At 36.0% G+C, this 18,438-nt stretch overlaps 2 protein-coding genes across 2 annotated transcripts; one reads left to right on the top strand and one right to left on the bottom strand.

The window, feature by feature from the left end:
- The first annotated feature begins 7,236 nt into the window (after window positions 1–7,236).
- Window positions 7,237–10,860, top strand: LOC143629704 (receptor protein kinase-like protein ZAR1). The gene is made up of 2 exons (XM_077098911.1): window positions 7,237–8,542; window positions 10,105–10,860. Exons 1-2 carry the CDS (start codon window positions 7,237–7,239, stop codon window positions 10,776–10,778), a joined length of 1,980 nt encoding a protein of 659 aa, XP_076955026.1. The 3' UTR covers window positions 10,779–10,860.
- A 1,270-nt stretch (window positions 10,861–12,130) lies between these two features.
- Window positions 12,131–14,483, bottom strand: LOC143629779 (FT-interacting protein 3-like). The gene has a single exon (XM_077098959.1). The coding sequence runs from the start codon at window positions 14,481–14,483 to the stop codon at window positions 12,159–12,161; it is 2,325 nt and encodes a 774-aa protein (XP_076955074.1). The 3' UTR covers window positions 12,131–12,158.
- Between the last annotated feature and the right edge of the window lie 3,955 nt (window positions 14,484–18,438).

Genomic DNA, 18,438 nt, shown 5'->3' with positions numbered 1-18,438 from the left:
GTAGCTAAAGAGAAAAAAAAATCATTGTTGTTTGTGTGTGTGTGCATGTCGATTACATGATTCTTACTTTATATCGAATCCAAGGGAAAATCTTGTGAATAATGACAATTTGATCCTTCAATAGTTCAATGTGTAATTTTGTATTCACATGATTATATATGTTGCCGGATTTATATCAAGGTTTGGTCAACTCAATACTCAATATTATATATGAAATGATAACAATTCTTCATTTTACAAATACATTTAACTCCTTATGAAGTTATGATTCCCCCTAAACTTTATTATAAACCAAATTTGAATGTGTATTTATCAAACACCAAAACAGTTGATCGACTTGTAAAAAAGTATGGAGGCTCATGCTTATTTTATTTTATTTTTTGAGAAATTAACAAAAAAAAAGCATTTATCTTTTAATGTTAACAAAATTTAAAAAGTTTAAAAATATAGAAAACATTGGAACACAATGTTTATTCACTTCTTTTTAATATTCTAACAAATACAAAAAAAAAACGTTTATTTATAGAATATACACGTCGTGTATGTTATTATTTCTACACATGCATCTAGTGGCGGATGCAGCTTGCAACTAGGGGTAGCATCTGCTACCCCTCAACTTTTCATCGGTAGTATAAATTTTTATCTTTTGGGTCGGTTTGTGTATTTCGTTACCCCTGAAAAAATATTACGTTACCCCTATTTCTTTAAAGCACAACCAATTTAAAAGTTCAAATCAAATAAAGCCCAAACTAAGTTTATAGCCCAAAGCAGATAAGAATCATTAACCTTTTCTTTCTTTTGTTTGAACGAGAAACATCAAACTAAATAGGCTCAAACATAAATAGGCTTAATAGAGTCATCATTTTTTAAAAGTTCAAATCAAATAAAGCCCAAACAAAGTTTATAGCCCAAAACAAATTAAAACCATTAACCTTTTTTTGTTCTTTTGTGTTGAACAAGAAACATCAAAAAGAGACATGTTCAACAGAATCATCATTTTGAGGTTGAAGTTTCTAACACGGTTTTGGATATGCGAATTCAAGAACTTGGAAATAAATTCAGTGAGGTCTCAACTAGTTTGTTAGAAAATATGTCTGGTTTAAATTTACGAGATTCGTTTTCCAAGTTTGGCATATCTAAGATAGCGACATTTTTGGAGATGTATTCGAATGAATTTAGTAATGAAAAAAGAAGGTGTATTTCAGATGCCCGTATCAATCTTTATCACACTTTAAATGAAGATATTAAATTACAAAATTGGGTGGAATGTGTGACCTTGCTTATGTAATGGCGGAAACCGGACACCACTTTTCCTTTGGTTTATTGAATATTGAAGCTAACATTGGTTTTACCAATTGCAACCACAACAGTTGAAATATATTTTTCTAAATTGAAACTTATCAATACGGGTTTGCGCAAGCGAATGCGTGAGGAGTATTTAAACAATACTTTAATTTGTGCGGTCGAAAGAGAAATATTTGATAAAGTAAAAGAAAAACGTGTAATGAATCGATTTCAAGTTTTTAAAAACCTAAGAGGGGAAATTTGCACCTATGTGTTTATTTTATTTACTTTCACGTTTCTACTTTTGTTTTGTTTACATTGTATGAAATACGGTAAAAAAAAATTTTGAACGTTACCCCTGAAATTTATGCCTAGATCCGCCACTGCATGCATCGATAAACGTTTAGAAAACGCACATGAAGAAGTTAGTTTGCGTATTGGTTTATGGGATTATAGCCTACATATACGGTACAAAATAAAAAAGGAAAAGAACGTATATATAAATAAATTAATTTGATTTGTGTTTTATATACCTAACTTATGGTATGCATTTTTCATAAATCATAATGCAGGCAGGCACCCTTAATCAAAGAAAAATTCAAATTCTAGTTTGTTTTGTTATGCAATGCATAAAGGTAGAAAGGTATGGTGAAGCAGTAATGGCATGCTTTTTGGTGATCGTACCTCCAAACTGAAAAGCACTCTTTCTTGTCCTTTTCCATGGCTTGTTTCCAACAAACAAATTAATCTTTCAGGAGTCATATAATACAAGGTATTATCATTTTTATTTCTTATGTTGATTTTGTTATTTAAGACAGCAAGTTTAAAAACGTGCGTCACTAATTAACAACTCATTTGAACACAAAGAAATCATCAAGTGTAGTCAAATTCTAACGATGACAACGATACAAACATACATATGTTTGGTTCGTAAAATCAATCATGCAAATGACATTATGAAACGTTCTCAACGTTTTAAAATGTAAAAAAAATCAATTGTTGGCACCTCGTAAACGCATATAGTTATCATGAGTTATCGCAAATGAACAAAATATAACTAAGAGTGACATATTTTTTAAGACGAGCGAGTCTTTTACCCCCTTGTGCTAACTTGAAACTATGTCATCTTTCTCATTGTGAGTTTTCATATACCTAATAATTCAATACAATACTTTCTGAACCATTTTATTAAAAATAAAAGTCTAAGAAAGAATACTACACGTATAAACTACTATCTGGCTTTGTTTCTAGCATCACCTACTTACAATAGTAATGTTATTATGATAATAATAACAGTAATTAAATTATTAAAATAATAAATATATGACAAGATTAAATTGAATAAATATTAAACGGCGTTAGGTGTAGACAAAATGGAGAAACCAGACCCGTGTTTTTTTATGCCTTCGTTTTAATCTTAACGTTAACGACATGATCACTTAAAACAGTCAACACCTACATAACAAGACATGTGTTGTTATTTCCATTTAGACCCCCTTGACTTCTGGTTATTGTAAATATTACTTGCTACTAAGAATAGTTTTTGAATAATATTCTTTTTTCCATATTTGCTGTGTACTTTGAGGTATTGGTAACATGATTCTAGCAAAAAGGACCAAGTACTCAAGTAATTTACCTGACCTATGAAGACGATAAAGAGGTTGACAAAAAATTTAAGTTTTTATTTATGGTTCTTTTTATATTTATGAAATAAATAATAATCATATGTTATATTAAAACTATCTTGTAGCACACACGTGAAGCCACTTTGATAGTTATGATTGTTTGCCCCGTCTCTCGAACGAGGAGTAACCCGTCATTAATAACGTTTGCATCATATAACAGACCGCATATGATACAAATTAACGAATGGCTTTATCTAGTTCCATGTCTCTATCAATAATCAATCCTATTTCAAATGTTCAATACTTGTCATCGATTGTTGTTATTGCAACATTGTTGACCTAATCGTTATTTGCCCGTGTTACTCCACTTTCTCAAGTAGACAGGTAATATATTATTTTAGAAAAATATTTCACGGGTAAGTTATCGTTTGTTCTTATATTCTTTAATACGTTATAGTGTTTTTTAGTATAACCATTAGAATGTCAAGTTTGTGATCAGTAGAGGTGCAAACGAGCCGAACATGTGACCTACTTGAGCTTGAATTAATAAAAATCTTAAAACGAAATGAGTATAGCCTTGTCAAGCCCGAGCCTCAAATAAAGTTTGCTTAGTTATCTAGCCCAACCTCAATCCTTGTATAGGAAAATTGTTTAGGCTCATCTAGCCTTGGGTATTTCAAATTTCATTTATTTCATACTTCTATACATTAATTTCACACTACACATGTGACATTCGTCAATTTTCGATTCGTGTTCGTATTGTAAACTCGACCCGTTGGGTTGTTTCGATGTATTAAATATATTTTAATAAAGTGATTCCCGACATTTAATGTTCTTTATTCGTTGTTATGTTTATAAATTCCCGAACCTTAACGTTAATCGAGCCACGTGAGTAAAACGCGTAAATAATCCAAAACCGAAGACCTTATAATATAAAGTTTGGGCAAAAAGTGTAAACTCTAAAAACTTATTATAGCTTAAAAGATATTAAACATCATTTAAAATGTTTATGAAACTGCAGGGTCCAGAGTGTAAATAATATTTAAATTATATTATTAAATAAACCCAACCCTATCCCGTCCCCCCCCCCCACCTCACGTTTTTCCGGCCGCCGGAATCGACGCCGGAGGTAACCCAAACACCACCAAACTTCGTCGTTTTAACCAAATAAATATGTAAACGCGTTTCTCCGTCAATATAAAACATTAACCAACAAGTTAATTGCGTTTATTCGCCGTAAATAGACCCGTAATGGTCGCCGGAAAATCCGGAAAATCAAATCAACGAATTAATGTGAAGACGCTCCTCCACCTAGTATAAATAGACGCCTAAACTCATAAACAACTCGCTCATTCCTCTTAATCCCCCTCTAATACACCGGTTTGTCTGTAATTGGGAGCTTTCTTGTTACTTTTCCGGCAACTGGCTTTCGGTCAAAACAAAACCTTATAAGGTAATTAATATATGCTTGTTAATGTCGTTACACCAATAAACAGAACCCCTAGTCTAATTATAACGAACATGGAACAGAAACCCAATTGATAAGTTAGGGTTTATGTTCTTGAAGATGAAGAAGATGAAGTTGAACATCTGTTTAAAGTAAACTGTTTCCATAACTTCATTGAATTGCTTCCTAGTCCAACTGGTTAAATCGTTAACATTGTAAACATGAGACCCGAGTCAAGCGTTTTTTTTTTTCTTTTTGTGTTGGGCCCTATATTGTTATTATTATTATTATTAAAATCCATTTAAAAGCTAATGGTATATTTAAGTATTAAAAACCATACTATAAATGAATATTGTCATCAGAGCAGTTAGATAATACCCAGAACTTATACCACCAAGACTCGGGTTCGAAACCCGGGTCAATCGCATATTTTTTTTTATTAAACATTTTTCTTTTTATCATTATTAATTAATTCAGTTTAATCAATTAACGATTTTAATCATTTAAAAATCATAATAAATTTATAAAAACTTTTTTAAATTAAATAAAAATTATGTAAATTAACTATAAAATATATCTCACCATTTTACATATAAAAATCAAGTTTCTTGTTTTCATAAGTCATTATTAAAAATCGTGTAATAATCGCAAAGTAAACTTTAATTCTCTAAAAATCGTTTTGTTAAAGCAACAATTATATTTTCGATTTGTAAACAATAGTTCAAGCTTTTCGAACATATAAACTTTGTTTTCTCGCCATTAAAGTGCTTAAATTGTACTAATAACCAAGTCGTCGTTAAAACATAAATAATAATATAATAATGTAAGAGCCATAAGATTCGTAATAAAATTATAAAATAATAACTAAATTCTAAAAATTACTCGTGCAATTAATCAACTTTAGAATCCCGTTAGAATAGCCGTTAAAAGTCGTGTTTATTCTTATTTATAGTTCGTACAGATTGACCGCTTCAGTTTCCTTTGACGCCTTCAAGTTATTCTTATTCCTTTTTCACCACAACTACTAAGGTGAGTTTTTCACCACCCCTTTTTATTTTTTTAATGTTTTGGGGTAGCATATGTATCCTTATAAAAATTCAAGCATTGTTTCTTCTATTACAAAACTACAATTCGTATATGGACTTGTGTGTTACTTATATTACTTGCACGAATATTACTTGCACGATTGGGAAGCCTCATTAAGTATGATCATACGCCCCCCTTTGCACTCTGGTCCGTTTGTATCGAGTGGAAAAATGCCTCATTATCCAAGTACGTTGGTTGTTACCAATTGGAAAGGACCTTACTTGCCCGATTATCCAAGTACGTTGGTTGTACCAACTGGACAGGACTTACTTGCTCGTTTATCACATGTCTATAAATTGTATGGTTTTTATGTACGTATTTAAACTGTGGAAACTCACCAGCTATATTTATAGCTGACCATATTTTATACATATGTTACAGGTACCGTGATTAGATGTTGAAGTATTGAAGACATTTAGATTACTTAGGGTATTTCAATAAAACAACTATTGTTATGATTATGTTTTGGTTTGAACTTGTATTGTTACTTTCGAACTTGTGTTACTTGGCTTATTAAATGAATCAATGTTATTATGGTCACTTAATAGTGCCACGTGTGTTTGAGAAATCTGTACGTCACACTCGGGCGTTTCCGCTTAAGCCGGGGTGTTACAACACACCCGAGCTTGGCTCGTTTGAGATACTTTACCACAAATTGAGTCGAGTTTAGGCTCAATGAGTTTTTTTGTCAAAATATATAAAACAATAAAAAATATATAACAAATAAATAAATAAACGAGTTGCGCTCAAGCTTGAAAAATCAACTCACGAGCTGATCTCAACCTTAAGAAAAAGAGCTTGAAATGAGCCAAATTCGATATCTCATAAGTCAAAACAAGCCGTGCTTAAGCTCGACCCGGCTCGTTTACACATAGAGATCATTATAACACAATTATTTACCTATTAATTATATTTTCAAAATTCCTTTAGTATATTTATTGGAGGTGCTTAGGGATGACAATGGGCCGGTTTGGGTCGGGTTTAGGTATTCCTAAACCCATACCCAGTTATAAAAGTTCGTCCCAAACCCGTCGGGTTTTAATCGGGTAATTACCCGTCGGGTTTTGGGTTTTTCAATCGGGTTTGGGGTTTCCTATCGGGTTTTGATAAAATATCTTTCGAGTATACCCGGCTCAAAACATGTTGGGTTTCTATCGGATTTTGACAAACTATAACTAATCGATTACAAGGATGGTTACCATAAAGGTAAAACATCTCAAATAATTAACATAAACAAGTTTCGACAAATAATATATTTGGAATATAGTATATATATAAAAAATAATAAGCTATATCGGGTATATAATCGGTAAATGGGTCTATGTTGGGTAATCGGGTATATTAGAAATCCCAAACCCGTGAAAATTTTGAAACTAATCCTAAACCCGTCCCAAACCCTAATAGATCGGGCATTACCCGTCCCATTTATGTCAGGTATCGGGTTTTTTCATCGGGATTAGGTTTTATTGCAATCCCTAGGTGCTCTAATGTAGTAATGTTTACACACATAAAGACCCTAAAACTTAAGGGATCCATTTATACACTTTTTCATAAAAAATGGGTGTTGGTATAAATATATGAAAAAACTAAAGGGCCTATTTGATACATACATAACACATCCCAATGTTGTTTTATAAAACACCAATTCAAACAATACTTGTTAAATAATCTCATCGATTAATCCACCCATAAATTCAAATTTCACACACACTCCTCCGCTCGTTACATCATGAATCCATAACATCATCATCCAATCCAACCCATTACCAACACGACTTCATAATAATAATAATAATGAACACCAACACCATACTCTTCATCTCCGTTATCACACTCTCCATTTCCGTCACCACGCCGTTAAACTCCGACGGTCTTTCGTTACTCGCGCTCAAAGCCGCCGTTAACTCCGACCCATCAAACTCAATGTCCACCTGGAAAGACTCCGACCCGACTCCATGCCACTGGCCCGGAATCACCTGCAACTCCGACCACCGCGTCACCGGCATTATCCTCCCTCGCCGGAATCTCTCCGGCTACCTCCCGTCGGAGCTAGGCGCACTTCTCTCTCTACAACATTTCTCTCTTAATAATAATAACTTCTCAAAACCCATTCCTGAGCATTTATTCAATGCCACTAATTTGATATCACTAGATCTTTCTCATAACTCACTCGCCGGAGCTCTGCCGGAAAAAATCTCAAATCTGAATTTGTTAACATTTTTGGATCTTTCTTCGAATTTGTTATCTGGGTTTTTACCGGAGAGTCTAAGTAACCTCACCCGTCTCGCCGGAACGGTTAATCTGTCGTATAATGAATTCTCCGGCGAGATTCCGGCGTCGTACGGGTTGTTTCCGGTACCGGTTAGTTTGGATCTCCGGTATAATAATTTAACTGGGAAAATACCGTTGGTCGGTTCTTTATTGAACCAGGGTCCCACTGCGTTTACCGGAAACCCGTTTTTATGCGGGTTTCCCCTGCAAACGCAGTGTTCCGATCCGGAAGCTCGGAACCCGAGGGTTTTGGCTAATCCGGATACCCCGAGAGATAGGGATAGTGGGTCTTTGCCCGGAGTATCCGGAAAAGCGAGTTCCGGTTCGGTTGCAGTTCCGATAATAACTTCAGTATCAGTTATTATCGGAATCGTGGTTTTTTCCATGTGGGTTTACATGAAAAAATGGAGGCATGTGGAAAACAAGTTAAGGAAAAATGAAATTGAAAAGGAGGGTATTCCGGTAATTATGAAGGATGAGGAGGGGCAAGATGGTAAATTTGTGGTTATGGATGAAGGGTTTGGGTTAGAGTTAGAGGATTTGTTAAGGGCATCAGCTTATGTGGTGGGGAAGAGTAAAAGTGGGATAGTGTATAAGGTGGTTGCGGGGCGTGGGTCCGGGCCTGCGGTGGGGGCGGTTGTGGCGGTTAGAAGGTTGAGCGAGGGTGACGGGGCGTGGCGGTTGAAGGAGTTTGAGGCGGAGGTGGAGACTATTGGGAGGGTTCAACATCCTAATGTTGTGAGGTTAAGGGCTTATTATTATGCTAATGATGAGAAGTTGTTGGTTTCGGATTTTATTGGCAATGGGAGCTTGTACTCTGCGCTTCATGGTTAGTACATTGGTATTACTGTTTTTGCATACATTATTCAGCCATATTTAGACATAGATAAGAAAAGATTTGGTGTTGCTTGTTTTGGTAAAGTAGTATAATGATGTTGTTTTGTTTGAGCTTGCTGCAGTCTCTTATGGTATGTACTATAAATAATTAAATATCATGTTTATGGTGGAGTATATCTTTTTCCGATCATGTTTAAATTTGTAAACATGATCGGAGCTTAGAGCTACATTAAACAATGATTTACTTTACTATACTACCCTTATGAAAACAAAAACAAGGGTTTTTAATTTTCATAAATTTGTCATCACAACAAGCCTTTGTTAACTAGAATACAGAAGGGTAAAAGAGACTTTTTAATAGCATGCACTACCTAAGACTAATCTTTAAGGCCAGCCCGGAGGAAGGGCAAGGTGGGTGACCTCCTTGGGTCCACTCTCTCCGCGGGCCCGAATGCTTTTTAATAAACCTTTTTATCTTAAATTTTTTTTTAAATATATTTTCTAAAAAGGAATTTAAATTTCAAGGGCCATTTTTTCTACTCGCTCCGAGTCCTTGGATTCCCAGGGATTTTCGAGGACGGATGTGACTACTCTACATGTTTGTTAAATGATTTTTTTTACTAATAGATTTTAAAAAATAGGAGTAAATTGTAACATGTAATTTTATTACTTATTGAACACATGATATAATTGGAATTGCAATGCGGTTTGTCACATTGTAATATGCTTGATCACTTTTACTAGCAAAAACCTGAGATAACTGGAATTGACCATTTTACCCTTGTGACTTCACTACTTATTAACGAAGAGATATAATTGGAATGGCAATGTAGTTGTACCTCATGTTGTGCAACTTGTACCCTATGTAATTCAGTAATTATTGCTCTAGGGAACCATATGATCAGTTTGACAAAGACCTAACAGGTAAAAGGTTATGAGGGACCACTTGTGCACAATTGTTTTGAAATGCAGCTATATAATGAGTTGTACCTCATGTTGTGCAGCTTGTGCACTGTCTTATATTTGTGTTTCAGATTCTAGTGTCCTCTTATTCATGTATACATTCTGTTCTGTATTTTCCTAGTAAAGAAATGGCACATGCTCATTGCCTTCATTACCATTTTATTCCCAATTATATGATTTTTTTTTAAGAACAAACTTGTACAAGTAAATTCATACTGCATTGAAATATCACTGTTCTGGTTCAATGCAATTTTTTTTCCCAACAGTAAGGGTATTTTAGTCATTTTGACATGAACTTAACTTGAAAACCTAACACACGTTCATTTCAACTATCCGTGTTACACTTACAAACTATTTAGGACCATAGATGTAATTTCTCAAAGTTAAGGTCCATACTTGCAATATGGGTATACCACAGGGACCGTTCATGTATTTAACTCAAAGTTAAACTAGTTTCATGCTTTGATTTAAATTAGCTATAAATGTATAATTTTAAACTTTAAATTATTTTTTATGTCATCCAGTTATGAAAAATATTGATTAAAATTCTCTACTTTTTTACTAATTTTTGTTTACTGTTTGTATTGTAAGATGTTGGTGGGCCCGCAAACCCGCTACCGCCACTATCTTGGGCCTCAAGGTTAAAGATTGCACAAGGCACTGCAAGGGGTTTAGCCCATATCCACGAATGCAGCCCGCGAAAACAAGTACATGGGAACATAAAATCATCTAAAATTCTTTTGGACGACGACTTGCAGCCCTTCGTATCCGGGTTCGGGCTCAACCGTTTAATGTCAGTAACTGGCCCAAAATCCACTTCCCGGAAGCTAAGTTCTAGCTCGAGCCAAAACACACTAACGGGCCCGAAAACCTTGTCTTCATCATCAAGCATGTATTATGTGGCTCCAGAAGCCCGTATGTCGGCCCACAAACTTAGCCCAAAGTGTGATGTCTACTCTTTTGGAATTGTGCTTTTGGAAATGTTAACGGGCAGGGCTCCCGATGAAATGTTAACGGGCAGGGCTCCCGATGATGGTGGGCCCGATAATGATGGGAAAGGGTTAGAGGGCTTTGTGAGGAAGGCGTTTCGGGAAGAAACACCGTTGACCGAGATCATTGACCCGGTTTTGTTACAAGAAGTTCATGCTAAAAAACAAGTTGTGGGTGCATTTCATATCGCGTTAAATTGCACTGAGATTGACCCGGAGGTTCGACCGAAGATGAGGTTGGTCTCGGATAGCCTTGACCGCATAAAATTGCAGTGAAATTGATTTAAGTGTTTTGGCATGTAATTGACTCAAGAGTAGGAACAGAGATGAAAGCTTATAACAAAAGGTGCATTGTTCCTTTTGGATGGTTTAGATGTTAGAAATTGAAAATTTGTGTATGTTTTATGCTTTGTAATTAGGGTTAATTTGAGGGAGGTAATTTGAACTGGAGTTAACTTGAGGGTGATAAGTGAATTTATGCTGAACTTGAGGGTTAGTTTTCACATTTTTGGTTATCATTTCTTCAACATATTATAATGTCAGTTTAGTCATAGTCTAGTCTTAGTAACTCTAATTATCCTAAAGTATTTGATTACATTATAAAATCATCTGTCACTTACTCTAGGTTACAATAGTCACAAACAAAAGCCTGTAATCTATATGTCCCAACTTGCATCGATACATATTATAATTTCAAAATTGTCTAAAATGTTTTGATAACAATAAAATCATTCATAACTTACTCTAAAGTCAAAAGCTTCTAGCTATACATCGCTAAAAATAGATAAGAAAGTGAAGTCAATGTTAAAACATTAAAATCAAACACTTTAAAAATGATAAAAAAAAAATAGTATTACAACCCAATCTATATAGCTTTAAAAAAGTGTAATTGTTTACACCTGTAAAGTTACAATCACTATACCACAAGGGAGTGTCTATAGTCACACGTACCAAGCGTGCTTCCCTATTAAGTATTAAGTATTAAGTATTAACCGAGTGACAAGGGACATAAAATCTTGAAACTATCAAATATTCAAAATAAATCATACTTATATTTATACAAATTTATAACTTTTTTTCTAATTTGTTTTGTTCTGATCATTCGTTCAAATCTATGTTGTGTGCTTGTGTCACATAAACATTCAAATGTCATCAAAACTTAGTACCAAATTTCTAAATTAATTCACATTTTTTTTATCAAGAAAACATAAATAAAATTAATCTATCAAGATTTTTATTTAGCCTCAATATTTTATCTAGTTTTAAGTGATGGTAATAACATGTTTAGGATAAAGTTTGTATTTGTTTTAACTTTTAATTAATATGCTGCTATCAAGTTCAACTGATCCGACCAGTAAAACATACCCGTCGAGCAGGGACGAAAGTCGGCCTTAGTGATCCGACGGTGCCGAATGGAAGGCGGTCCATTCCGCCGCTCAATGGATAAAAGTTACTCTAGTTTAGTTACCGCTCTGTTTATGAAAACATTATATTTAACCATAGATGGATCCGAAATAAAACTCAAACCTACAAAATTACAAAGTAAACCAACACAAAATACAACCAAAAAACATGACATCAAAATCATCCTACTACAAAACAAAAGTTGGTCTTTTACACCTACGTTGACCAGGGTCAAAGTCAACATCTTTCTCCTCATAGCATGCAGTCAGTTCTTGCAGGCAATCTTCTAAAGAAGTTCAGTGGCACAGACGGTAGTTTGCGACGAAACCTTGGGTGTCGTAAAACATAAAACCTGGTGAGAATAGCAACGACTTGGAAAGGCGTCACGTAAAGTACAACCGCAGCAAGTAAACAAAATATCACAAAAAGCGACGTCGCTCGCGGGTCTCTCCAGCTTATTAGCGACTGAAACCGTTCACCTTGTGTTGCTAAATCACCAATCACCGTTTGCATCCGACCCGCAATACTTCTGATTCGATCATACCGCATACGAATCACGTCCGGGGCCCGGCTTGTTGGGAACGTGTCGAATTCTTCGTCTAGCTCATCTGGGTGCGCGGTATCCGCACACGATAACCGGGTATCCATATGTGGCAGGTTTCTTGGTTTCCATCGGTAATACCATATCCCGATTAGAAACAGATACAAAAAAATCGTCGGGAGAATCAGTTCGGGGTATAAAACGAGTATTAGAAACAGAATGTGGATTAAAACGGTCGTGATCGGGTTTTTCCAGCTGCAAATTTGATCAAACCATTTCCCGACAGCGATTAACCCGCTCAAAACCGACATAATTCTCAAAAAGTTAGCTTTACTTCTTCTCATACTCCACATATGTGACCCGACATCGAGCATATACTCGACTATTTCTTTTCTTAACGGTGGCTCAGCTCGACCCAGCCGGGTTGACACGATATGGGTTGCTTGGTGCCTCAAACTATCAAGCTGGCTAACCGTTAACGGGTGCACGTAATGCATTTTGGGTAACAACGGCTGCGAGTACATATGCATCATGTTTATCAAAGACGAGCAAGTAAACCGAACCGCTAAATGAATTTCACCCATTTTCTTAACACCCGACGGGTGCAAAACGAGAAGCGGGTATGAATGCGTGTAAACCCGGTCCGTTTCAAGGGTCGATAACCGGATCCGAACCTTCCCGATTCTAGAATCGCGGGGCCCACCGGGGTTATCTCCGCCGTGTAAATGACAGTTGTCGAAAACCCCAATCGTTATAACCGTACATGGATCGAAAACTTCCCACGTGTATTGCTCGTTCCATTTAGGAGTGAAACTATCAACTATGGTTCGGGTTCGGACCCATTTCGTACCGTATTTCGCGACACAATAAGCGTCGGTTGTGGCCCGACCGTCCTTTGTTTTCATCGGGGAAAGCCCTTTAGCACTCAAGATCCCGACCTCGAGAACCCCGATACTACTTTTCCATAACTGTTTCGCGGTGGGTCGGAGATCGCTACTATAATGAGTCGACTCGTCAAGAACATGATACCCGCCATCTAAACAAACCCGCATGTGGACCCGACTCGCGAACTTAACTTCTTTCTTCTTTTCGCCTTCAACCATCGCGTGTTTTTCAAGATTAAACCATCGCGAGTTGATCATTCTATGGTCTAACCTCCGGTCAACATACTGTAACGGGATCCCGCACTTCCCGAGACACTCCTCTTTATTCGGCCCGACCCGATCCTCGACACTCAAAATCAATGGTTCTTCAAAAGGTTCCGCTGCTACAAACATCAAATCCTCGTTCCATAACGGGTTTATTGTCTTGCTAGCCGAAACCCGGGTCCGTAAAACCTGATTCCCAAGTGTCGCTTTCACATAAACCTCGGGAAACCGGGTTTTATCGTTCGGGATTAAATCTTGGGCTTCGATTACATTAACTCTAAGGTACCAAAGTTTAGGTGATAAATACACTTTTGACTTGATATTAGCGAGCCCGTCAGCAGTTACTGCTGCAGCATCCGAATGCCATGCTTCCGGAAACGCTTCGTCCGCTTGCGTACCCCACCAAACCGCTAACATAAGCTCGCCTTTAAGCTTATCGCCTTTTTGGTTGGCTAACTTGTACCATTGTGGAGCTAACGGGCTATCGGGTGGGACCCGTTTTGGGACCTCGTTAAGATCAAACAAAACCCCGCCTATGAAATCGTCTTTTAACACGTCTTTGTCTTTTATTATTACCTCGAGCATGGTTGATTGAATTCTGTCTTTTGAGAATGCAAACACTTGATTCCATTCGGGTTTAGTGTTTTTTTCAAAATGACGGGTTGTGCCCTTGTAGTTACCCATTCGGACCTCGACATACGGGTCACAGCTACCAGTTAGGTCTTTTGCAGGCAGGTCTTTTGCTTTTACCACACGGACGTATAAATATTGCATTTGTTCCACGAGGTCGTAAGTGCTTGTGAGCTTGTCGCCTGTCGATTTACCGCCACCGAGGTGGGGTTTGGTTTCTTTTAGTGAGAAGTCTTCGGGTGGTGGTTGGCTCATCATCTGCGGGTCAATAAAAATGAATACAAACTGGTTAATGATTAATAATTGAAACAAAAGGTTTGGATATGCGTACTGAAAGCAACTTATGCTGTTTTAACCCATTGACCCGTTAGGAAAACAATGTTTGACTTTCGAGTAATTGTCAGCCTATTCGGCCCTGTTCGACCTATCCTATTTTACCCATTTGACCCGTTGAAACAAGATTTGACATCTGAGCAATTATCAGCCTATTCAGCCCTGTTTGACCTGATCGACCTGTTTGACCCGTTAGATATAAACATAATTTGTTTGACCCGCAATAGTTTAAACTTAAACCAAATAATCTCATTCATCAGTTAATGGGTAAACTTGGTTAACAATCAGTGATTGGAGCTAGTTATTCCTTACGGGTGTAAATGAACCGAGCCGCTTACGAGCTAACCGAGATTGGTTCGTTAAAAGCTCAAACTAGCCTAAATAGGAGCTCATGAATTAAGCTAGCTCAAACCCGAGTTTCATATACAAAACTTGACTAGCTCGAACTAAAAAATTATTATAGAAATCACATTTTCAGCTAAAAAAATAAAACTTTTTTTAGGGAAACAATCAAAATCAAGAACAATAAAGACTAAAGGCAAACAAAAATATCAAAAACCTACAAAGATATGTATGAATGTGTGTCAGTCATAAATAGTAATCTATGACTATGGCTATTCCTTATAAAAACAGATTCCTATAAAGATTCTTGGGAAGGTTGCACAAATCAAAACCCTAACATAGTAATGTCATTTTCAGCTACAAATATTCAAACTTTATGAGGGAAACAGTCAAATTTAAGAACAGTAGAGCAATATATGTCAGCCATAAATCATCATGATGTGTATATACATATACATATACATATACATATACATATGCAAGAGTGATTTCTGTAAAGATTCTTGGGAAGGTTTACTGACATCAAAACCCCAACATAGTAATCACATTTTCAGCTAAAAAAAATTCAACTTTATGTGGGAAACATTCAAATTCAATATTTTCAACTTCAAAATACAAAAATATCAAAAACCCACAAAAAAACAAGAATATTAGAGTAATATATGTCTGAATGTATGTCAGTCATAAATCATGTGCATACACATATAGATACACACATTTATAGTTAAAAAGAGAGATTTCTGTAAAGATTTGCAGAAATTAAAACCCTAACAGGGTAATGATATTTTCAGCCAAAAAAAATTGAAACTTTATGGGAGAAACAATCAAATTCAAGATTATAAACTTCATAAATACAAAAATATCAAAAACCCACAAAAAGGCAAGAATATTTGAGCAAAATAATACACATATAAATACGTACATAAAGATTTGCAGAAATTAAAACCCTAACAGAGTAAAGACATTTTCAGCTAAAAATTGAAACTTTATGGCAGAGGTAACCAAATTCAAGATTTTAAACTTCAGGCATATAAAAATATCCAAACCCCACTAAAAACAATAATCTTTTAGAAAAATATGTATGAATGGACTCATAAATCATATGATATGCATACACATAGGAATACATGTATAGTAAAAGAAAATTTTCTGTAAATATTCTTGAAAAGATTTGCAAAAAATCAAAACCGTAACAGGGTAATGACATTTTCAGCTAAAAATTGAAACTTTATGTGAAAACAATAAATTCAAGATTTTTTATAGTTATATATGCATATGTGTATATTGTGTATAAATATACCTTGTAGAAAGAGAACTTTGTGTAAAGATTCTTGGGAAGATTTGCAGAAATGTTGATGGAAGGGGTTTTTGTGTGTGAGAACAGAGGGTTTTAGAGAGAGAAACAAGGAGATGTAAATGAGGACGTCTGTAAATCTGTGTGTTTTTGTCCCAGTCTGTGTTTCTCTCTTTATTGCATGTGACCTTAAAGTTGGCCAATTTAAATTTTAAAACTTCATTTTTTCTTATTTTTGCCAAAGTGATCTGGAGATTAGTCTTAATTTGATGCGGGTGGGACTTCACTGGTCTAGACTCCTTCAAACATCTTTTGGACATCACGGAGGAACCTCAAAGTAAATGTGATCGGCGCTTATTGATCGCGATTGCATACTCCACTTTTTGGTTCATTTGGAAGCAAAGGAACGAGAGGGTGTTTAACGCTCGGATAGTGTCCATTGACTCCACGGTTGAATAAATTAAAAGGAGTTTGTTTGGGTGGTTTAAACTTAGGTCAAAGCACAATGAAGTTGTTTGGTCTGTTTGGGCTAACTCTCTGTTGCTTTGTACTAAGAATTGATAGATCTTTCGGTTGGCACTTGTTGCTTTTCTTTGTTTTTCTCATGTAGGTTTTCTTTTCAGTTTTTGTATCTTTCCCAGCTTCCCGCTGGTTCTTATTTATTTTATGTTCTTGCTGTGCGAAAAAAAAAACCTACCCAAACTTTTTATGTTAATGTTTACGCAACGAAACTAGCTGATATCATTGAATTTACATGAACTCGGCGTTGCAGCGCGCATGTTTTACCCATCAAATAAACGTCATTTTACATTTATTATTTTTTATACGTCATAAGCTAAATGAGTGGCAACACTATTATGGCCATTTAGGCATTTACTAATCTATTTTTTTATTTAGTGTTGATGCCGCAACGAGCTCAACCGGTAACGACTAAACTCGTGTGTTTGTGCTGGTTGGTTAATATAATAGATTAATTGATAATTCGGTTTTGATTTTGCTTTTTGATCTAAACTAGTAATCAATTCCCTATTCGCATTCATATAATTACACTAACAGTTACTACATTTTCTCTATTATTTTCGATCAAACAATATTTTTTACATTTACCTTCATCTTTTTTCTCTCCTCCACTCACAACAACTTCCATAATATTATAAAAAAATATGTGGTGTGAATAGTGTATTCCTAAATTTACCGGTGAACACTAACATTTTAGTTATCTTCCACTCATAACTACTCGCAATCAGATCGTATAATTTGCAAAACCTCTCACAAAATATAAGGAACGGTATGTAAATACTCTAAAGGAAACTGCAGGGGTGCAAACAAGCCGAGCTGTTGACAAGATACTCAATATCAGCTCATGAAAAATCTCGATCAAGTCGAGCTTAAACAAACCTGAGCCTGAGCTCGAGCCTAAAAGTAAGCTCGTTTAATAAACGGGCCTGAGCTTCACTTTGTTAGGGATTCGGGTATTGCAAAACACACAAAAACACAAATAATACTGCAAGAGAAAATATAAACGAAGATGAACACACGAGATTTACGTGGTTCGGTCGGCTGACCTACGTCCACGGGCTGCAACCATGATACTTTATTATTGCTCTCTGCCTCGCTCGTGATGAGAAATTACAAGTACAAGATACTATTTATAATAACAAGATTAGGGTTAACAACTTGTTCCCCAAGAAAACAATAACGGGCCTAAAAATTAAACCGGGCCATCCGCCTCTTTAATTAACTGCCACCGATTTAGTCTTCTAAAATGAACCGGCCCAAATCGAGCCTCCATAACCCAACAATCTCCCACTTGGAGGCTTGATAATCTTCAAATTGCCTTCCATTATGATCACTTGTACCTCTTGTGATCTTCCTCGTCTTCCTGGTTGCATCTGCCTTCTCATCAGTTAACCTGAAGGTTCTGTTGAAGCTCCCTCGAGCTCCAACACATCAGTCATAGCTACAACTGCCACTGACTCGTTCTCTATCCCTACCGGCTCCCACTTACACGAACTGCCGAATCCTGGAATACCCTGAGAACAAACAACACTCTCCATATTAAGCAGGTAATCTTTTGGAGAGAATTTAACCGCTGAAACACCGGTTCTCTTAACCCACTGTCTAGTAACTCTGGCTAAAGCTTTGACTAGTCGACTGCCAGTGCTCCCACTACCACGAAAACCCCTGACTGGTTTCTCTGAACCTTTTCTAGCACGTTCAACCTGAATATGACCTGTGGCTCTG

This window comes from Bidens hawaiensis, unplaced genomic scaffold (assembly GCF_021521415.1).
Source record: "Bidens hawaiensis isolate Kalapana, Puna unplaced genomic scaffold, B.hawaiensis_p1.1 tig00005453_1, whole genome shotgun sequence".
Classification (NCBI taxonomy): Eukaryota; Viridiplantae; Streptophyta; class Magnoliopsida; order Asterales; family Asteraceae; genus Bidens; species Bidens hawaiensis.
This window is presented reverse-complemented; position numbering and strand designations above follow the sequence as displayed.